The sequence below is a fragment of the Amia ocellicauda genome, chromosome 5 (assembly GCF_036373705.1).
Source record: "Amia ocellicauda isolate fAmiCal2 chromosome 5, fAmiCal2.hap1, whole genome shotgun sequence".
Lineage (NCBI taxonomy): Eukaryota > Metazoa > Chordata > Actinopteri > Amiiformes > Amiidae > Amia > Amia ocellicauda.
In genome coordinates, this window is record NC_089854.1 from 1,837,365 (window position 1) to 1,853,324 (window position 15,960).

The following is a 15,960-nucleotide window of genomic DNA, read 5'->3' on the forward strand; positions in this document are numbered from 1 at the left end:
TCTGGTTCTTAAAGTTGTTAGAGTCAGCTGCAACGAATGGCCAATGCCTCTTGTCAAGACATTTCCCAGTAGTGACAGAAAGGTCAGGAAGATTGAGCTCAGGATCACCAAACATGGTACAGTCAAGAACTTCTTGAGACCTGTATCAGAGACCATGTTCCTCATGTCACCAAAGGACTGAGACTTTAAAGTTAGTGGACATTCCTTCTAGTATACGTTAAATATGTAGTGGTAATCATTTGATACCAGATGGGGAGTGTCATGTCACATCAGTGAACTTTACATTTGTTGTTTTCAGCACCACCTAGTAGAATGTGAAGCAACTTCATTGTTTTCCTACAGGTCATGTGACTTGCCTTGAAGGTCATGTGACTTTGTATATAATTCAAAATGGTGGTTGGTCTTTAAAGGGTGATTCAGCAAGCTTTCTCCATCTTACAACCACTTTGTGCCTTGGAGAGCTTTTGATTGTAAATTTTGCCATTCTTTATGATATAAGACATACATCTGTATCTGGGGCTGCAGATGCTTCCCTGCGTTAAATACCATGTTGATGTGGCCCAATGTTTATCCGTTAACCTCAAAGCGCTTCGGTATGACACTATAAAAACTGCCATGCGTGCGGAAATAGTTTCTGGAAGTGTGCATTCTGGAATATCATATGGAAAAACATGCTATAAAGTAGTTAATCCTCATAATGTCACCTGATTTCTGACAGTTGGTTTGCATGCATCAAAGTATTAAACACCACTTGGGCTTTAGTAGAACTAGGCTGAGAAGTTAAAATAAGAAAGACAAATAAAAAAGGGAATTGCAATTATTCCAGCTATTATTAATATGTAGGTTAGAGCGACTGTTTTGAATAAGCGAGGCATTCATAACATTTCCAATCCAATTTGCAAGTAGTGTTTCCAGCACGGGGACCCAGGGCACTGAAAACCCAGGCAACCCGCACGATTTCTCAACCCCACAAGCCCAGGTTTGGCATAGATATAAAACTGGGGTTGACGAAAAAAAAAATCATACTTGCATGCACAGCGCTACAGCGAACGCTTATTATATACTTTGATGTATTTTTTCATTGATTTTTTCAGTGAGAAGATTGAAGCGGGAATTTTCCTTCAGTAACCTACAATATAACTGAGCAGTATTGCAAAATACGAGGAGTACAAGAAAAATGTTCTGATCCAAGCATGCTTTGGTTCTACTTCCTATAAGTAGTAAACGGCCAATCAGCCAAATGCAAAAAGTCCAAACAAGGTATTGCAGACAGCTGGGGGCTCTACAAGGTCGCTTCAGTTTATACAGATGATCAATACATAATAACTATGTCAATTAATAAATAATGATAATGCAGTATAACTGAGTTTGTGTTTAATTTCAGCTCCACATACAGGACAGACACAAAAATTGCGTACACGCTGTGCTGAAAGCGTTGTATAATTACAACTATAATTATAATTTGAGAGAGAGAGAGAGAAGCGCCATCAGAAAAGTGAGCTTAGTGATTTTTATTTAATTATTTTTGTTTCCATATTACTTATTTGTCCTATTTATATGCCTATGAAATAATTTGTCATCAACCCCAGGTGCCCCAGGGACCCCGGGTTTATACATTTTAAACTCCAAAAACCTGGGCCTATAATTTTCTCCTGGTTTTGGAAACACTAGGTGCAAGTGTGCAAATGTATTGTGACATTTTTTATATTTATTCATGATGTGGTATATTTGAAATAGTTAGTTGGATTAGGCCAGAAAGAGAAATGCTAAGCTATTTTGTAGTATTTGTTGATGCTGTGCTATGTAGGTTTGCATTTATATAGCACCCCTTTGTCAGCTAACCCCTTTGTTAGTTATGTACACTACTGGTCAAACTTTTTAGAACGCCTCCATTCTTCCAGTTTTTATTGAAATTTTCACAGTTTAATATCTCAATGTACCATGAAATTAAAACATATAACAAATAAACAATTGGAGATAAAAAATAAATAATTGAATCGTTTTGTTTAACAGAATTTAACCCCTTAATTTGACAAATCCCTCTGGTCCCTTAAAAGGGCAACAAATCTGTGTGCTTCTCTTTAATCCCATGTGTCCTTTCACTGTTGTGTTGTTTGCCAAGTGTTTGCTAACTCATGAAAGTTGAGACGCTCAGCTTTCTAACTATGTGAAGCATAATCTGATTTGAAAAATTGAAAAAGTATCCCCAAGTATCCCCCCACACATTTACCCACCCCCACCTCCCCCCTCCGCATTCTGAAATGGGGGGTGGGGGGATACTTGATCTGAGTAGGAATACAAAATCTCAGAAAATATTGAAAATTATTGCATATTCTGGAACCAGACAGTCTACTGATCAAAACAAGACCATACAACCTGTGGTAGAAGCAACACACAGAGAGCTCAAAATGTCAAGATGGAAAACTCTGTTTACAGTGTACTAATACACAACAATTTTACATAATTGCATCTGAACTTCTATGTGTTTGACAGAACATCAAATAATCGTTAGGTTGTTCTTAACAAAAAATCTGTGACCATATGAATGAGACCCCCCCGGAGCAGACTGCGCGTTTCCCCCCTGGGCTCTGAATGATGGCGGGCGACATGGACACTGTAAATCGGATGTGTTTGAGAAAGAAATGCGCTGGTAGCCAAGAGAATAAGCTTTCAAACGATGTGTGCATTGTAAGAATACAGTGTCACTTCTATACACAGGAGCTGCGTGCAACACTGCCAAATAATGCACAAAAGGGTGTAGTAACAGTATGTAACTCTGAATTGTACAATCAGTTTTTGATAACCTAAACTTTTTTTTAACCTCAGTTTAGTGCTTACCTTTGTACCATTTCAGGTTATTCACTGGACTTGAACTGCTTACATTTCAATAAAAACTGGAAAAATAGGGGTGTTCTAAAACATTTGACCGGTAGTGTATAACATACATTCTATGTGAATTCATTGTTTGTCTTTATCTGCAGTTTTACAGTTAAATTCATGGAAGATTTAGTAAACAACCTCAACTTCATTCCTGCCTCTGATCTCCTTTGAAGCCATGTTCACTATCTGTCGATCTGTCAATTATTCTAATTGTGGACATGTCAATGTGTGTTTCAGTTATAACATAACTTCCTGTGATTCAGGGTTTACACTTTTCTGGTGTAACCAAGTGTTTTGGTGGCCTTTTATATTTCAAACCAGCGGCGTCGAAGTCGGGGGAAAAGTGGGACTGACTACACAGGGCCCCAATGGGGGGAGGGCCCTCGAAAATTTGTTTTTGTTTGCAATTTTGTATTTCTAAGTAATTTGTGTCATAACTAAATATAAATTGGCTGAATAAATCGGTTGAGTGACTGAACTTCGTATCCCACAAAAATAGTGGAGGCTCTCTGAGGCCACTCTCACCCCTTACAAAAGGCACAAATTGGTTTAGTCGACCCCTGCACTAGGTTTCAGGACACAGTTTAAGAATGGTTTAAGCTAATATATCAGCAGTTGTTTAGATTGAAGGCAGTTGGACAGGAATCTAGCTTGGTGCATATTTGCATTGTATAACATGAATTAATCAGTATGATAAATTAATCCGCATCATAGGTACAATGTCATATGCAGGGCTGGACATTAGGCTCACTCCCCCCACCTCCACTCACCTAAGGCAGGTAGTTTACATTTCGGGTGAGTCGAATTTCAGAGCCGCTCGTCCGTCCGCTTTTCAAGAACGATTTAGTTTTAATGGTAGAAAAGGCCAGTGCCAGAACTGCTGTCTGAGTGTGTGAATGCAAGAACACCCAAACTGCAGAGAATATGACAGGATAAATACACGGTTGATTTATAAATAAATATCGTAGCCTAGTCTTATTTTGTGATAGCTGGGTAGGCACTTAATCCTTCACATCAGCTCCAATAATGTTTTGATCACTGTAGTTATGTTTTTTTTTTTGTATGCGCTATTTAAATAATATTAAAAATAATATTACAAAAATACATAGTGGAAATGTTGGTATACTAGCCCGGCTCGCTAGTGCCAAAACTCCTTAAAATCCACCCCATGTCATATGACATTATATATAGGGCCTATCAAAATTACCTAGAAAAGCTTAACATCCTGAAACACATGGCCCTTAGTTTCAGAAACAGCCATAAAGAGTGGAGCAGCGGCAGGTCCCTCATCATCTCCTGATGGTGTTACTGAGGACATGAGACTCATATAGTGGCAATTAAAAGTTATTCCAAGCATTCATTTGTAACTGAAAGAAGCTTAGCAATAATAACATCAAGTAGCCTGTTGTATAGGTAGCTTGTTGTTAGGCTATAAGCAGGTTAAGAGGCTAATATCAATCTAGGATTGACAATACTTTACACTTCATGATTCTAGAGGGATCTGTCCTTGTAGCAGATAGTGAGCAGGAAGATGTGATAAATAAATACTTAAATAAACATTAAGAAAATAATGTTCTCTTAAACATGGTAGTCCAAGAAAACCTCATTTAACCATAGTAAACTATTTGCTAAAATATGTTGAGAAAGGAGGGTTGAAATTTCAAAATGTGCAGACAAGCACATATCTCAGAATATTACTACTTGTTTAATTGTGGTGTGAACAGTTCATTATTGACTTACCAGGGCTGTGACTTTCTGGGGGAGTGGGGGGCCCAGGGCTTAATTGGTGCCGGAAAACAAGCCGGATCCGGATCCGGCACCTGTTTTGGGGGATCCCCAGTGCTTAGTTTGTGCCGGATCCTGCCGGACGTTTTTTTACCGTCAAATATGCTCCACTGACCGATCTCTCTGCCCCACTCACTTATATTAATAAGTTTTTTTAATGGGACGTGAGAGCACATAAATGCTAACAATGAAGGGAGAGGGAGCATAGGGGAAGTCAAAAGAAACAATGCAAGTGCTATTAAGGCAAAGGCAAGAGTATGACAAAACATTGTATGAGTGCAATCTTACAGGAGAATGAAATACTAAATACAAGTACAGTGTGAAAAGATGTCTTGAGTAATCGCCAGAAGGAGGTCAGGGACCTGTCTTGACTTCAGTGGGAAGGTCGTTCCACCACTTAGGGTTCAGGGATGAGAAGGAGCGGCTCTGGAGGAAGGAGAGTGGAGAGGAGGCAGAGTTAGTTTTCTGACACCGGAAGACCGCAGCGGTCTGGATGGGATGTATGGAGAGACGAGTGACTGAAGGTATCTTGGTGCAGTGTGGTCGACACAGTGGTAGGTGAGGGTCAATGTCTTGAACTGAATGCGTGCCGCTATCGGGAGCCAGTGGAGGGAGCGGAGCAGTGGAGTAGTGTGTGCGAATCGGGGCAGAGAGACACCAGACGAGCCGCAGAGTTCTGGATGAGCTGGAGCGGCAGGTAGTAGATGCAGGCAGGCCGGCCAGGAGGGAGTTGCAGTAGTCCAGGCGGGAGAGGACCAGTGACTGGACGAGCAGCTGAGTCGAGTAGTCGGTGAGGAAGGGACGGATCCGACATATGTTGCTCAGGAAGAATCTGCAGGTGCGTGTCAGAGTGGTGATGTGCTGTGAGTAGGAGAGCACAGGATCGAAGGTGACTCTTAGATTTTTAGCGGAAGAAGAAGGAGAGAGTGTGGTGGATTCCAAGGGGATTGAGATGGAGAGATCAGCAGAAGGTGAGGAAGAGTGGGGGAGAAACAGGAGATCCGATTTGGAGAGGTTGAGCTTGAGGTGGTGCGAGTGTATCCAGGCGGAGATAACAGACAAACAGGAAGAGATGCGAGAGGGGATGAGAGGGTCAGAAGAGGGAAAAGACAGGAAGATCTGGTTATCATCTGCATAGAAGTGGGATGCAAAGAGAGGGCCCAGGGAAGGAGTGTAGAGAGAGAACAGGAGCGGGGCCAGGACAGAGCCTTGGGGTACACCTGTGAGGAGATGCTTGCGGGTGGATGAGGAACCTCGCCATGTCACTTGGTAGGTCTGGTCACTGAGGTAGGAGGAGAACCAGGTGAGAGCAGTCCCAGAGATTCCAAGGTCAGCGAGGCAGGAGAGGAGGATGGAGTGATCGATGGTGTCAAATGCTGCGGAGAGGTCAAGAGGATGAGGACTGAGGAGAGGGAGGACGCTCGAGCACTGCTGAGGGAGTCAGTGACAGCCAGGAGAGCCGTCTCAGTGGAGTGAGCTGTGCGGAAGCCGGATTGCAGAGGATCAAGGAGTGAGTGTTGGGACAGAAAGTCAGAGAGCTGACGGTGGACCGCCCGCTAGAGAGTCTTTGAGAGGAAGGGGAGTAGGGAGACAGGGCGGTAGTTCTGCGGAGAGGTGGTGTCAAGGGTTGGTTTCTTGAGGAGTGGGATGACAGCAGTTTGTTTAAATGCAGAGGGGAAACAGCCAGAGAGGAGTGAGGAGTTGAGGAGGGAGGAGATGAAGGGGAGTAGATAAGGAGCAGTCGCTTGGAGGAGGCGAGTGGGGAGAGGGTCCAATGCACATGTTGTGGATTTGTGACATAGGAGGAGAGTGGAAAGTTCAGAGTCTGAAAGAGGTGAGAATGAAGAAAAGGAAGCTTGGTTGGTGGGAGGTTTGGGTGTGATGGGAGAGGAGGTGGGATTGTTGAAGAGTATGGGGATGTCTGCAATCTTGGAGGAGAAGGAGGCGAAATCATCAGCAGTGAGAGATGAGGGAGGTGGAGGGGGAGGGGGAGGGGGGTGAAGAGGGAGGAGAAGGTGGAGTAGAGTTTGCAGGGGTTGTTAACAGTGGATTCAAAGAGTGATTGGAAGTAAGACTTCTTGGCTTGGAGTCTGGACCTCTTCCACTTCTGTTCAGTGGCGCACAGACTGAATCAGGTTGAGCGGAGAACGGAAGAGATCCAAGGCTGAGGGGGTGGGGGGGACAGACAGGACAAGACGTGAGAGGACAAAGAGAATCAAGGGAGGAGGTGAGGGAGGAGAACAAAGAGGAGGTAGCACAGTTAACAGACAGATGGGAAAAACAGTCAATGGAAGGTAAGAGTGAGCTCAGTGGAGGCGAGGGTGGAGGGGGAGACGGAGCGGAGATTATGGCAAAAGGTGACAGATGGAGTGGGTGGTCTGAGATGTCCAGGGGTTTCACAGAGAGCGTTGAAGGGGAGCAGCCTCTAGGGAAGATGAGGTCTAGCTGGCGGCCAGCCCTGTGAGTGGGGGGAGACGGGGAGAGAGAGAAGATAAAGGAGTGAAGGAGGGGAAGAAATTCGGCACAGTGGAAGGGGTTGGAGAGGTGGATGTTGAAGTCTCCCAGGAGGATGGTAGGTGAGGACAGCGAGAGGAGGGAGGAGAGAAGAAAGTCGAGTCCAGGAAGGAGGTGAGTGGACTGGGGGATGGCAGAGAACTAGAAGGAAGAGGTGAGAGGGAGAGGTGATTTCCACTGTATGGAATTCAAAGGGAGGACAGAGAAGAGGAGAGAAGGGGAGAGCAGGAGCCCTGTTCCTCCTCCCTGCCCAGTAAGGCGAGGGGAGTGGGACAGGACAAACAGAGAGAATAAGGCAGCAGGGGTGGTTGAGTTGTCTGGGGAGATCCATGTCTCGGTGAGAGCGAGGAAATCCAGAGACTGGTGGGAGGTGAAGGCGGAGATGAGTCGGCCTTGTTGGAAGTTGAGTGGCAGTTCCACAGGCCTCCAGAGAGTGGAGTAGATGGGAAGGAGGAGGAGGGGAGAGGCAGAGCGGTCCACCGTCAGCTTTCTCTGACTTTCTGTCCCAACACTCACTCCTTGATCCTCTGCAATCCGGCTTCCGCACAGCTCACTCCACTGAGACGGCTCTCCTGGCTGTCACTGACTCCCTCAGCTGTACTCGGGCGGCCTCCCTCTCCTTAGTCCTCATCCTCCTTGACCTCTCCGCAGCATTTGACACCGTCGATCACTCCATCCTCCTCTCCTGCCTCGCTGACCTTGGAATCTCTGGGACTGCTCTCACCTGGTTCTCCTCCTACCTCAGCAACCGGACCTACCAAGTAAGATGGCGAGGTTTCTCATCCACCCCCCACCTCTCCTCACAGGCGTTCCCCAAGGCTCCGTCCTGTGTACCAAGTTGATATAGGCAAAGCTTTTTTTAAATATAAAATATATAATGTCACTACTCTGTGCTTCTCTTGTTTTATTGTACCGTGTTCCTTGAGATGTGTGTACTTTGTCATGGTTTCAGGTTTTTGCTAAGAAATTGATATCTTGGTAGCCAATCACAGCGTAGTGATCCAACAGGAAGTTGTCTCGGTCATCTCTGGGTGCTCTTCCTCCTGCTCAGGAAGTCCAGAGCCCCTCAATGCGAGATGGTGGAGTACAGCACAGTGTCCTCTGAGGGCGGCCGGGGAGAGAAGCTGATGTTGGCGTAGGTGCTGCTGTCTCTCTGGGGCTGTGAGTTGCTCACTGCCGTCACTGTCGCGTAGGTCACCTCCATGTTAGCCGAGGGCTATAAGACAAGTGATAATATAAGGATGCAAGTGTGTTTATTGAGTCGTAATGCACAGTGTTCCTCACATGCTGGCTCTCCTGAGCTTTTCTTTTTGCTAAACATGCATTACCCAATTACCTCACCTCATTGTAGCTAGTAATCATGTAGCCACTAATTCACTATAATATGAAATCGTTTTTATGCAGTTGTTCTGTACATTTTTAAGTTCACAATTGTATATGGATGTAAGTGTCCGCAGGCCTTTCCTTTAGTGTGAACTGAACAAATATGTCTATCTGCTTTTCCCCTAAAAATAATATAGAATAAAAATTAAGCTTACTGTTAAACTCTTCTCCGCTTCTCTTTTATCTGCAATGAGAAATCATTAGTCTGGCCTGGAAGTGACTGGGTATTTTAAAAATGGAGCTATCCACCAGGGGGCTCCACTGTACTCTCTCCATTCCACACACAGACCAGTGATACTGCTGTCAGAAACATTAGTCTGCGTGTATAAAAATCATATGTGTCATGAGGGAGAAATCGATGTACATACATGAACCCATGACCTCAGGTTTTTTTTAATCATATTTTTCTACAAACTTCCAGATGAGACCAGAACCAATCTAATCATTCTATACATTAGTTTCACACACAGGTATAGATTTACGTAAATAGGAAGTGGAACCATCTGGGGGGTATCCAATGCTAATTTCTATAATTATATAATATTATTACAAAACTATTAATAACATTAGCATATGTGCACCATGGCGTGACTCCCTTGACAGTTTGGTCTAAATAACAATGCAAGGGCAGTATCTGTAAGATACCACGAAACTAGTTTGAGTTTGAATAGTAGACGACATGTTTTTTCAATGTGATGCTGCATCAAATGATGTGCTAAATAGGAAACCAATACCTATAGATGTAGTTATTAGTGATATTGTATTGTAATGCTTATTAATGCAGTATTACGTTAAATGTAATTTATAGATGGATGTTTAAGCGACTGACTCCTGTTGTTTTTCTTAGTTTTCTTGAGAGGCTGAGGGGTGTAAGCCTTGTCATGTGACTTCTTATAAGAGAACAATGTGAGAGATGGAGAATGGTTTGGAATCGGCGGCACTGTTTGATGTGCACACGGAATCGGGACGATCTGTGACGGACAGGTGAGCAGCTGGTGTTTCTTATTTAAATCTTGATTTCTGTCATTTCATGTGTATTTTTAAATGTGCAGAATGGGGTCTGCATGTTTCCAAACCAAGAACTGAGAAGAAAAAAAACTTTGTTGTTTGAGACAGTCATCAGTTAAACTTATGTAGAACTGATTAACTGTTTATTGGAAACAAAGCCCTTGTCCGGTTCTGTCCAGTCTGTTCTTGATTTTCAATGGAGATATACAAATCTATATATTTTTCATTCAAACTAGACAATATTTCTTTCTCCTCTCTGTGACACTGGACTCGGCACTGTTGCACTGAGCGACTGACACATCCCTCACTTCCTCTTTTAAAAATTATTATAAATAATAAAATAAAAAGATAAACTGACTTGAGCTGCTGCTTCCTTTTAGGATGCGTCTCAGTTAAATATAGTCGGTGCTCATTGTCATTGTTATGAACCAGATTGAATGCGTTTGTCCTTCTCTGCGGGGTTACAGTAATTCTCTTCTAGTGAAGAGAGACAGTCATTTCCTCTTTTCTATTTTTCATATATATAATAATCCTCAGTATGTAATGTAACAAAATGCACAAATGTATCTTTTTTAGTGTTTTTTTTAAACTTCTCTGATTAAGTAAAATCCGAACGTAAAATAACATCTGACAGTGAATATTTGTAATTTCAATAATTTATATCTTACAAAGCCTCTGAGATTGTAACAATTTGCATTATATTATATAGTTGGGTCCCAGATAGGATAAAGCCTACCACAATTAATCATATATAAAGTGGAATAAACCAGATAAGAATAATATAACACAAAAAAGATACCAGGATATATGCAGAAATATTAGACTCCTGACTACACCCTGTGCTGACTAGCCCCATACCATAAGACTTACAAAGAATTACAACCCCAGATGTCATACATATATACAGCAATTTCTATTCATGGTCATCAACAAAATTAATTGCATAAATCATCATTCATCACATTGCACATAGATTAAACTATGTAACACAATTTTGTTTCCTGGGTAGTAAGTGTTATTTCCTAATTGCTTATGCCTCAAAAGTATAGAAAATGGCTGTTATAACCCACAAACTTGGCTTTTGTGACCAGGACAGTGATATTTTGAAATGTAACTATTTCCAATGAGAAAATGGGTGAATGTGTCAGAAAAAAACAACACATGAATCCAAATTAACATGTATTTATACTAAAGAAATACAAAAATGACTACAAAAGATGCAAAAGTGAGTAGTTTTTCGAGATTTTACGATTATACTGTATTTACACTTCACTTTATGTGAACGAAAAGACACAAATTCGCCCGTTTCCTCATTGGAAATAGTTAAATTTCTAAATATCACTGTCCTGGTCACAAAAGCAAAGTTTGTGGGGAATAATAGACATTTTCTATACTTTTGAGGCATAAGTAATTAGGAAATAACACTTACTACCCAGGAACAAAAAATAAATAAAAATGTGTTACACGGTGTTATACAGAAACCAATTTCATAAATATAATCAGAATTCATCTTTTAAGTCCCCTGCCCACCCAAAGTTCTGTCAATCCAATGTCCATGAAGACTAAATCACAATAAATACACAATTCAATATAATATATATGTAACTAATTTCTTAACAGGTCGTTCACATCCCAGGAAGCTCCAGTCATGACAGCCCACTCCTCCACTGCTCTGTGTGCAGCTGTGCATCCAGAGCGAATGGGGAGCTGCTGGCTGGGTCTCGACCCCGATCCAGAAGGTTAGGCCTGGAGTCGGGAGACTGAGCACAGGTGATGGGAAAAATAACAAAACACGTGTGTCACTCACTGTGCATCTTCCTTATGATGATGAGGGTCAGGACACAGAGGGACAGCAGGACTACAAAGCTCACTCCGAGCACCACGGGGACTGTGGGGGGGCTTGGGAACAATTACAACAACCTCTCAGAGAATCGAACATATTTATTCTTTCCGTAAAAAATATTTCCCTTTCTATAGTGCGGTTACTAAGTCTTTCAGTAAATGCCATTCAAGGCGATTTAAATTTTAAAATGAATAACATGCAATCTATTACATAAACACAGCAAATGGGTTACAACATCATTATAAAAGGTCATCCAAAATAAAGGTGACATGAATGATTGTACATGTCCTAATATTCATATGCCAGAACTTTAAAGGACTACAAATCTAGTTCTCTTGTTTATATCTAGGACTCACACTGCGCTGTCTGGGATTGTGCTGCCTGTGACTGACAGGAGAGAGCAGGAAGGGGCTGAAACTACAGCTGTTACCTTGACCCCTTGGTACTGGAGGTGGGAGCAGCTGTGCCCCCTGGCAGGTATGCTCTGGTCTCTGTGGGTCCTGCTCTGGTCTCTGTGGGTCCTGCTCTGGTCTCTGTGGGGTCTCCTCTGGCTGTGGTTGTGTCCAGTGCTTCAGTGGATCCAGGTTGTGTTGCTGATTTTGCAGTTGTTTTCATATCTGCTGAACCACCTGGAAGCACATGGTTTAAACTAAAAATGCTGATTTATTTCACCACCGTACTGTCATGATGTCCATTAGTCTGCAGCTTCTCTGGCTGTTTTATTGTTTGCTACTTCCTACTTTCACAGTTTAAATGAGATTGACAGTTGGATTAAATGGTATTTCTGTTCAATATCTTGATTACCGAATGTTCAATATCTCATGCGCTGTGATCCCTATTTGTGTTAGTCTTGTGCCGACTTCAACACACGCTGTGCTGGCCCGGATCATGCGTTCTGGTCCTGCTCTGCCCATGTGCTGTGTCACCAGGGCCCAGGTCTGCGTGTTGTAAGAGTCTGTATTGAGTTGTGTTGCCATTGAAGTTGGGATCTGCAGTTCAATTGATCAGTCATATGTGAGCATCTGACTGCAGTGAAAACACAGGCAAACTGCAGTCATCTCAGCCTGTAGTACATCTCCAGTCCCAGATTAGTTTATATGATATTGTCTAATATGGAAAGGCAGAGGGCAGGGTGTCTTTACCTGAGTTGACAGTGAGGAACACAGGGACCAGTTTATCACTGAAGTGGAAGGTTCTCTTAATTCCACACCAGTACCAGCCTTCGTCCTCGGCTCTGAGGTCGTGGACAGTGACAGTGAACTGTCTGTGAGTCGGATCGTCTCTGATTGAAGTCCTGTCTCGAGTCTGTGGGGAATCGGTGCTCATAACAGTGCTGCAGTTCCTTCGTCTGTTTCCTTTACACCAGTACTTTGTGTGAGTCTCATAGTATGAAGAATAGGAGCAGCGGATTGTTGTCTCGGCAGATAGCTGTCCAGTGACATTCCCAGGATCCTGAAGGTCTGGTGTGGAGGCATCTGTAACAGAGCAGTGATTTGAATTGCTCATTAACTGAGCAAGAGGGATGTATATATTTTTAATTTAATTGTAATTTGAAATTTGTAATGGATTTCAGCCTTTAGAAAAAGACAATCCTTACCTTTTCTCAAGACCAGTTTGACAATTTACTGGTGTCTTTAACCACCTATGAGATTATTTATTCTGCTGATGGGATACTTCATAGTATTAAATAGCAGGACATTCATTTTCATTGATGGTATTTGAAGGTATAGAGACTCTGAATGAGCAATACATCTCTATAAGTCAAGACAAGAGGATCATATTAAATGCAGTTTTGGTTTACCTCTGTTGATGTTGACGTACACAGCAGCACCATCATCACTTCCTGGTCTTGATATCCCACACCAGTACCAGCCCTCATCCTCCGGTCTCAGATCCCTCATTGTGACCGAGAGCGTTCTCCTTGATTTATCCTCACTGAGGGAAACCCTGCCGTCTGTCACAGAGCCGTCAGTCTTTGCCAGTGTTGTACAAGCACTTTGAAATTGTCCTTTACACCAGTACTTCATATGCTGTCTGTAGGCTTCATCATATCCACACAGTACAGACACTGTGCCGTGAATCACACTGCTCACCTGCTCTGGACCCCATATTGACCCAGAATGGACATCTGAAGAGGCAAAGCACACCGATCACAAACCTCACCAAACATTAGACACAATGATAAACACAAACACCCTGATTATAGCCGAGGATCCATGAACACATCCATGATTGATTTTCAGATGTATATTATATAATATAATCTATTATTTCATAATTTTATCAGAAATGACACTCAACAAATTGAAAGTAACAGATATAGTTGCACTTTCAGTTTATGAAGTCACAAGTAAGTGTCCTATTACTATTTGCTTCATCACCAGCTGTTCTGAAAACCATCCGATTAATTTATTGTTCATCAAGCACTTTGATGTAGCTGGATCTCCAGCCGGTATGAATGTGAGTCTCTAAGTGCCGTCTGTGCGTTTGAATCACACTAGAGCTGTCAGAGCAGAAACCAGCTCAACTCCCCCTGTCTGGAGACTGAAATCCTGAGGTCGCCACCAAGCCTCGCTGTTGTCCTGTCCTCTGAAACACCGTGTCCTGTGACGTGTGAAAGCCAATATTGAGAGTCCAGCGCAGGGAGACGCCATCTTTACCTGACAGGATCGCCATGATGATCAGGAGCTGCATCGCCGGTGGAGAGGAGAGATCTGCGGAGGCCATTGTGTCTGTTCTTCTTCTAAGAGGAAGACAGAGTGATGCTGCTGCTGCGGCTTCTCTTTCTTCCACTTCTTCTTTTTCATTCCTTCCTGTTGTGCGGTGCAGTGAGCTCTCTGCTGCTGGAGCCTGGACCCCTTCCCTGCCTCCCTCTGAGCCTGTCCTGATGGCTGCCCTCATATTGTACAGGCCTGCGCTGCGATGGCCAGGTCACAGTTAACACAGGCGTGTCCTGGGCTGCTAAAGGCATCAGCTGCCTACTGCCTGTTTCTGGATTAAAGTGACGCATGTAAATCTATGTGAGTATCGCAGCACTTGCCCTCACACCCAGCACAGGAGGAAGTGTCTCTGCACTGCGGTTCACTGCCTCTGTGAGAGCACCCCCTCCCCTCTGGGCTTCCTGTAGCTCAGCTGACCCCCATCTCCCCTCAGCACCAACCCCCTCCGCTCAGCCGCCCTGTCAGCTGACCTGCAGCATTGGGTTCCCCTCAGCCAGGGGCGGATCTAGACATTTTCACCTGGTGTGGCAAGGAGGTGGCAGGAGAAACTTGTAGGGTGGCATGGAGGCATGGAAAAAACCTCACACAAACCAAATAAAATTTACTTTGGTGGCTTCTGAAGGGAGATTAACCAAAAACAGATCAGTCAGCCTAAATGTAAATCAGTACACATACTGGAAAATAGATTTGCCAGATATAGTTGGACTGGATTGATGCCTCATGCAGCTACAATATCTGCTGGAGAACGGACGTTATGCATTAAAGGACTTTAGAGGAAGGAAGAAGCTGGAAATGTCCCCACTTTTAAATTTCCTTTTCATTTTTTTCCCTACAGTTTTCAAGATGTAAAATATATATTTAGGTTAATCTGTGTCATACATGTTTACAGCATTAATAATCATTAATATGTTGCTTTATTCTGAAATAATCATAAAAGGTTTTCCTTTTATGATTATTTCAGAATAAAGCAACATATTAATGATTATTAATGCTGTATATCCACTTAAGGATGATTTTACAATACCAAAGTGTGCTTTGACGGTACACTTATTTACTAACCTTATATACAAACGGCAACGAAAAATGCAGCAGCATGACAGAAATATTAGAGCAGTGGTTCCCAAGCCGGTCCTGGGGGACCCCCTACCCTGCTGGTTTTTGTTCCAACCGAGCTCTCAATTACTTAATTGAATCTTAATTGAAGTAACAATCTGCATAGATTTTGCTTTTTAAATTGTGTAAGAAAATAGTTGTTTCTTCAATACGTTTTTTAATATAATTCTCTACGTAACTTAAAACACCTACTGTTTAAAATAATTTAAAGTCTCTGATTTAGGAAATTATTAGTTCAATTAAGGGTTCAATTAAGTAATTGAGAGCTCGGTTGGAACAAAAACCAGGAGGGTAGGGGGTCCCCCAGGACCGGTTTGGGAACCACTGTATTAGAAAGCTGCTGCGGTTATCTTTGTCAGTGACTTATTCCATGCAAGATCGGAGGGACGGTGTGACCCGATGCCACCATAAATTATTATAACATAGTAGTTTAAATAATGCCAATAATATAAATATTATTGAATTAAATGTACTATAATGTAAAAATATATATATATATATATTTTAGCATGGGGAGATTGGGGTGGCAAGTCTTTTTTGCTGGTGTAGCTGGGTTATTGTATTCCATATGTATATGTTCTTTTCTTTTCTTTTCTCCTTATCTTGGTGAACTTCTTCAAAACTTTAATCGTATCTTGTCAGAAATCGTTTTGTGTAATAAAAAAGTTGTAAATGGGTTCCTAGTTGGATTGTTGAAGCTGGGGCTTTAATTCA

At 42.7% G+C, this 15,960-nt stretch overlaps 1 protein-coding gene across 1 annotated transcript; it reads right to left on the reverse strand.

The window, feature by feature from the left end:
* Positions 1-8,070: 8,070 nt before the first annotated feature.
* On the reverse strand, positions 8,071-14,471 carry LOC136749161 (polymeric immunoglobulin receptor). Its single transcript, XM_066703157.1, has 7 exons — positions 14,074-14,471; positions 13,215-13,541; positions 12,556-12,888; positions 11,844-12,042; positions 11,378-11,469; positions 8,718-8,746; positions 8,071-8,395 (listed from the first exon to the last, which is right to left on the reverse strand). Exons 1-7 carry the CDS (start codon positions 14,312-14,314, stop codon positions 8,246-8,248), a joined length of 1,371 nt encoding a protein of 456 aa, XP_066559254.1. The 5' UTR covers positions 14,315-14,471; the 3' UTR covers positions 8,071-8,245.
* Positions 14,472-15,960: the final 1,489 nt, after the last annotated feature.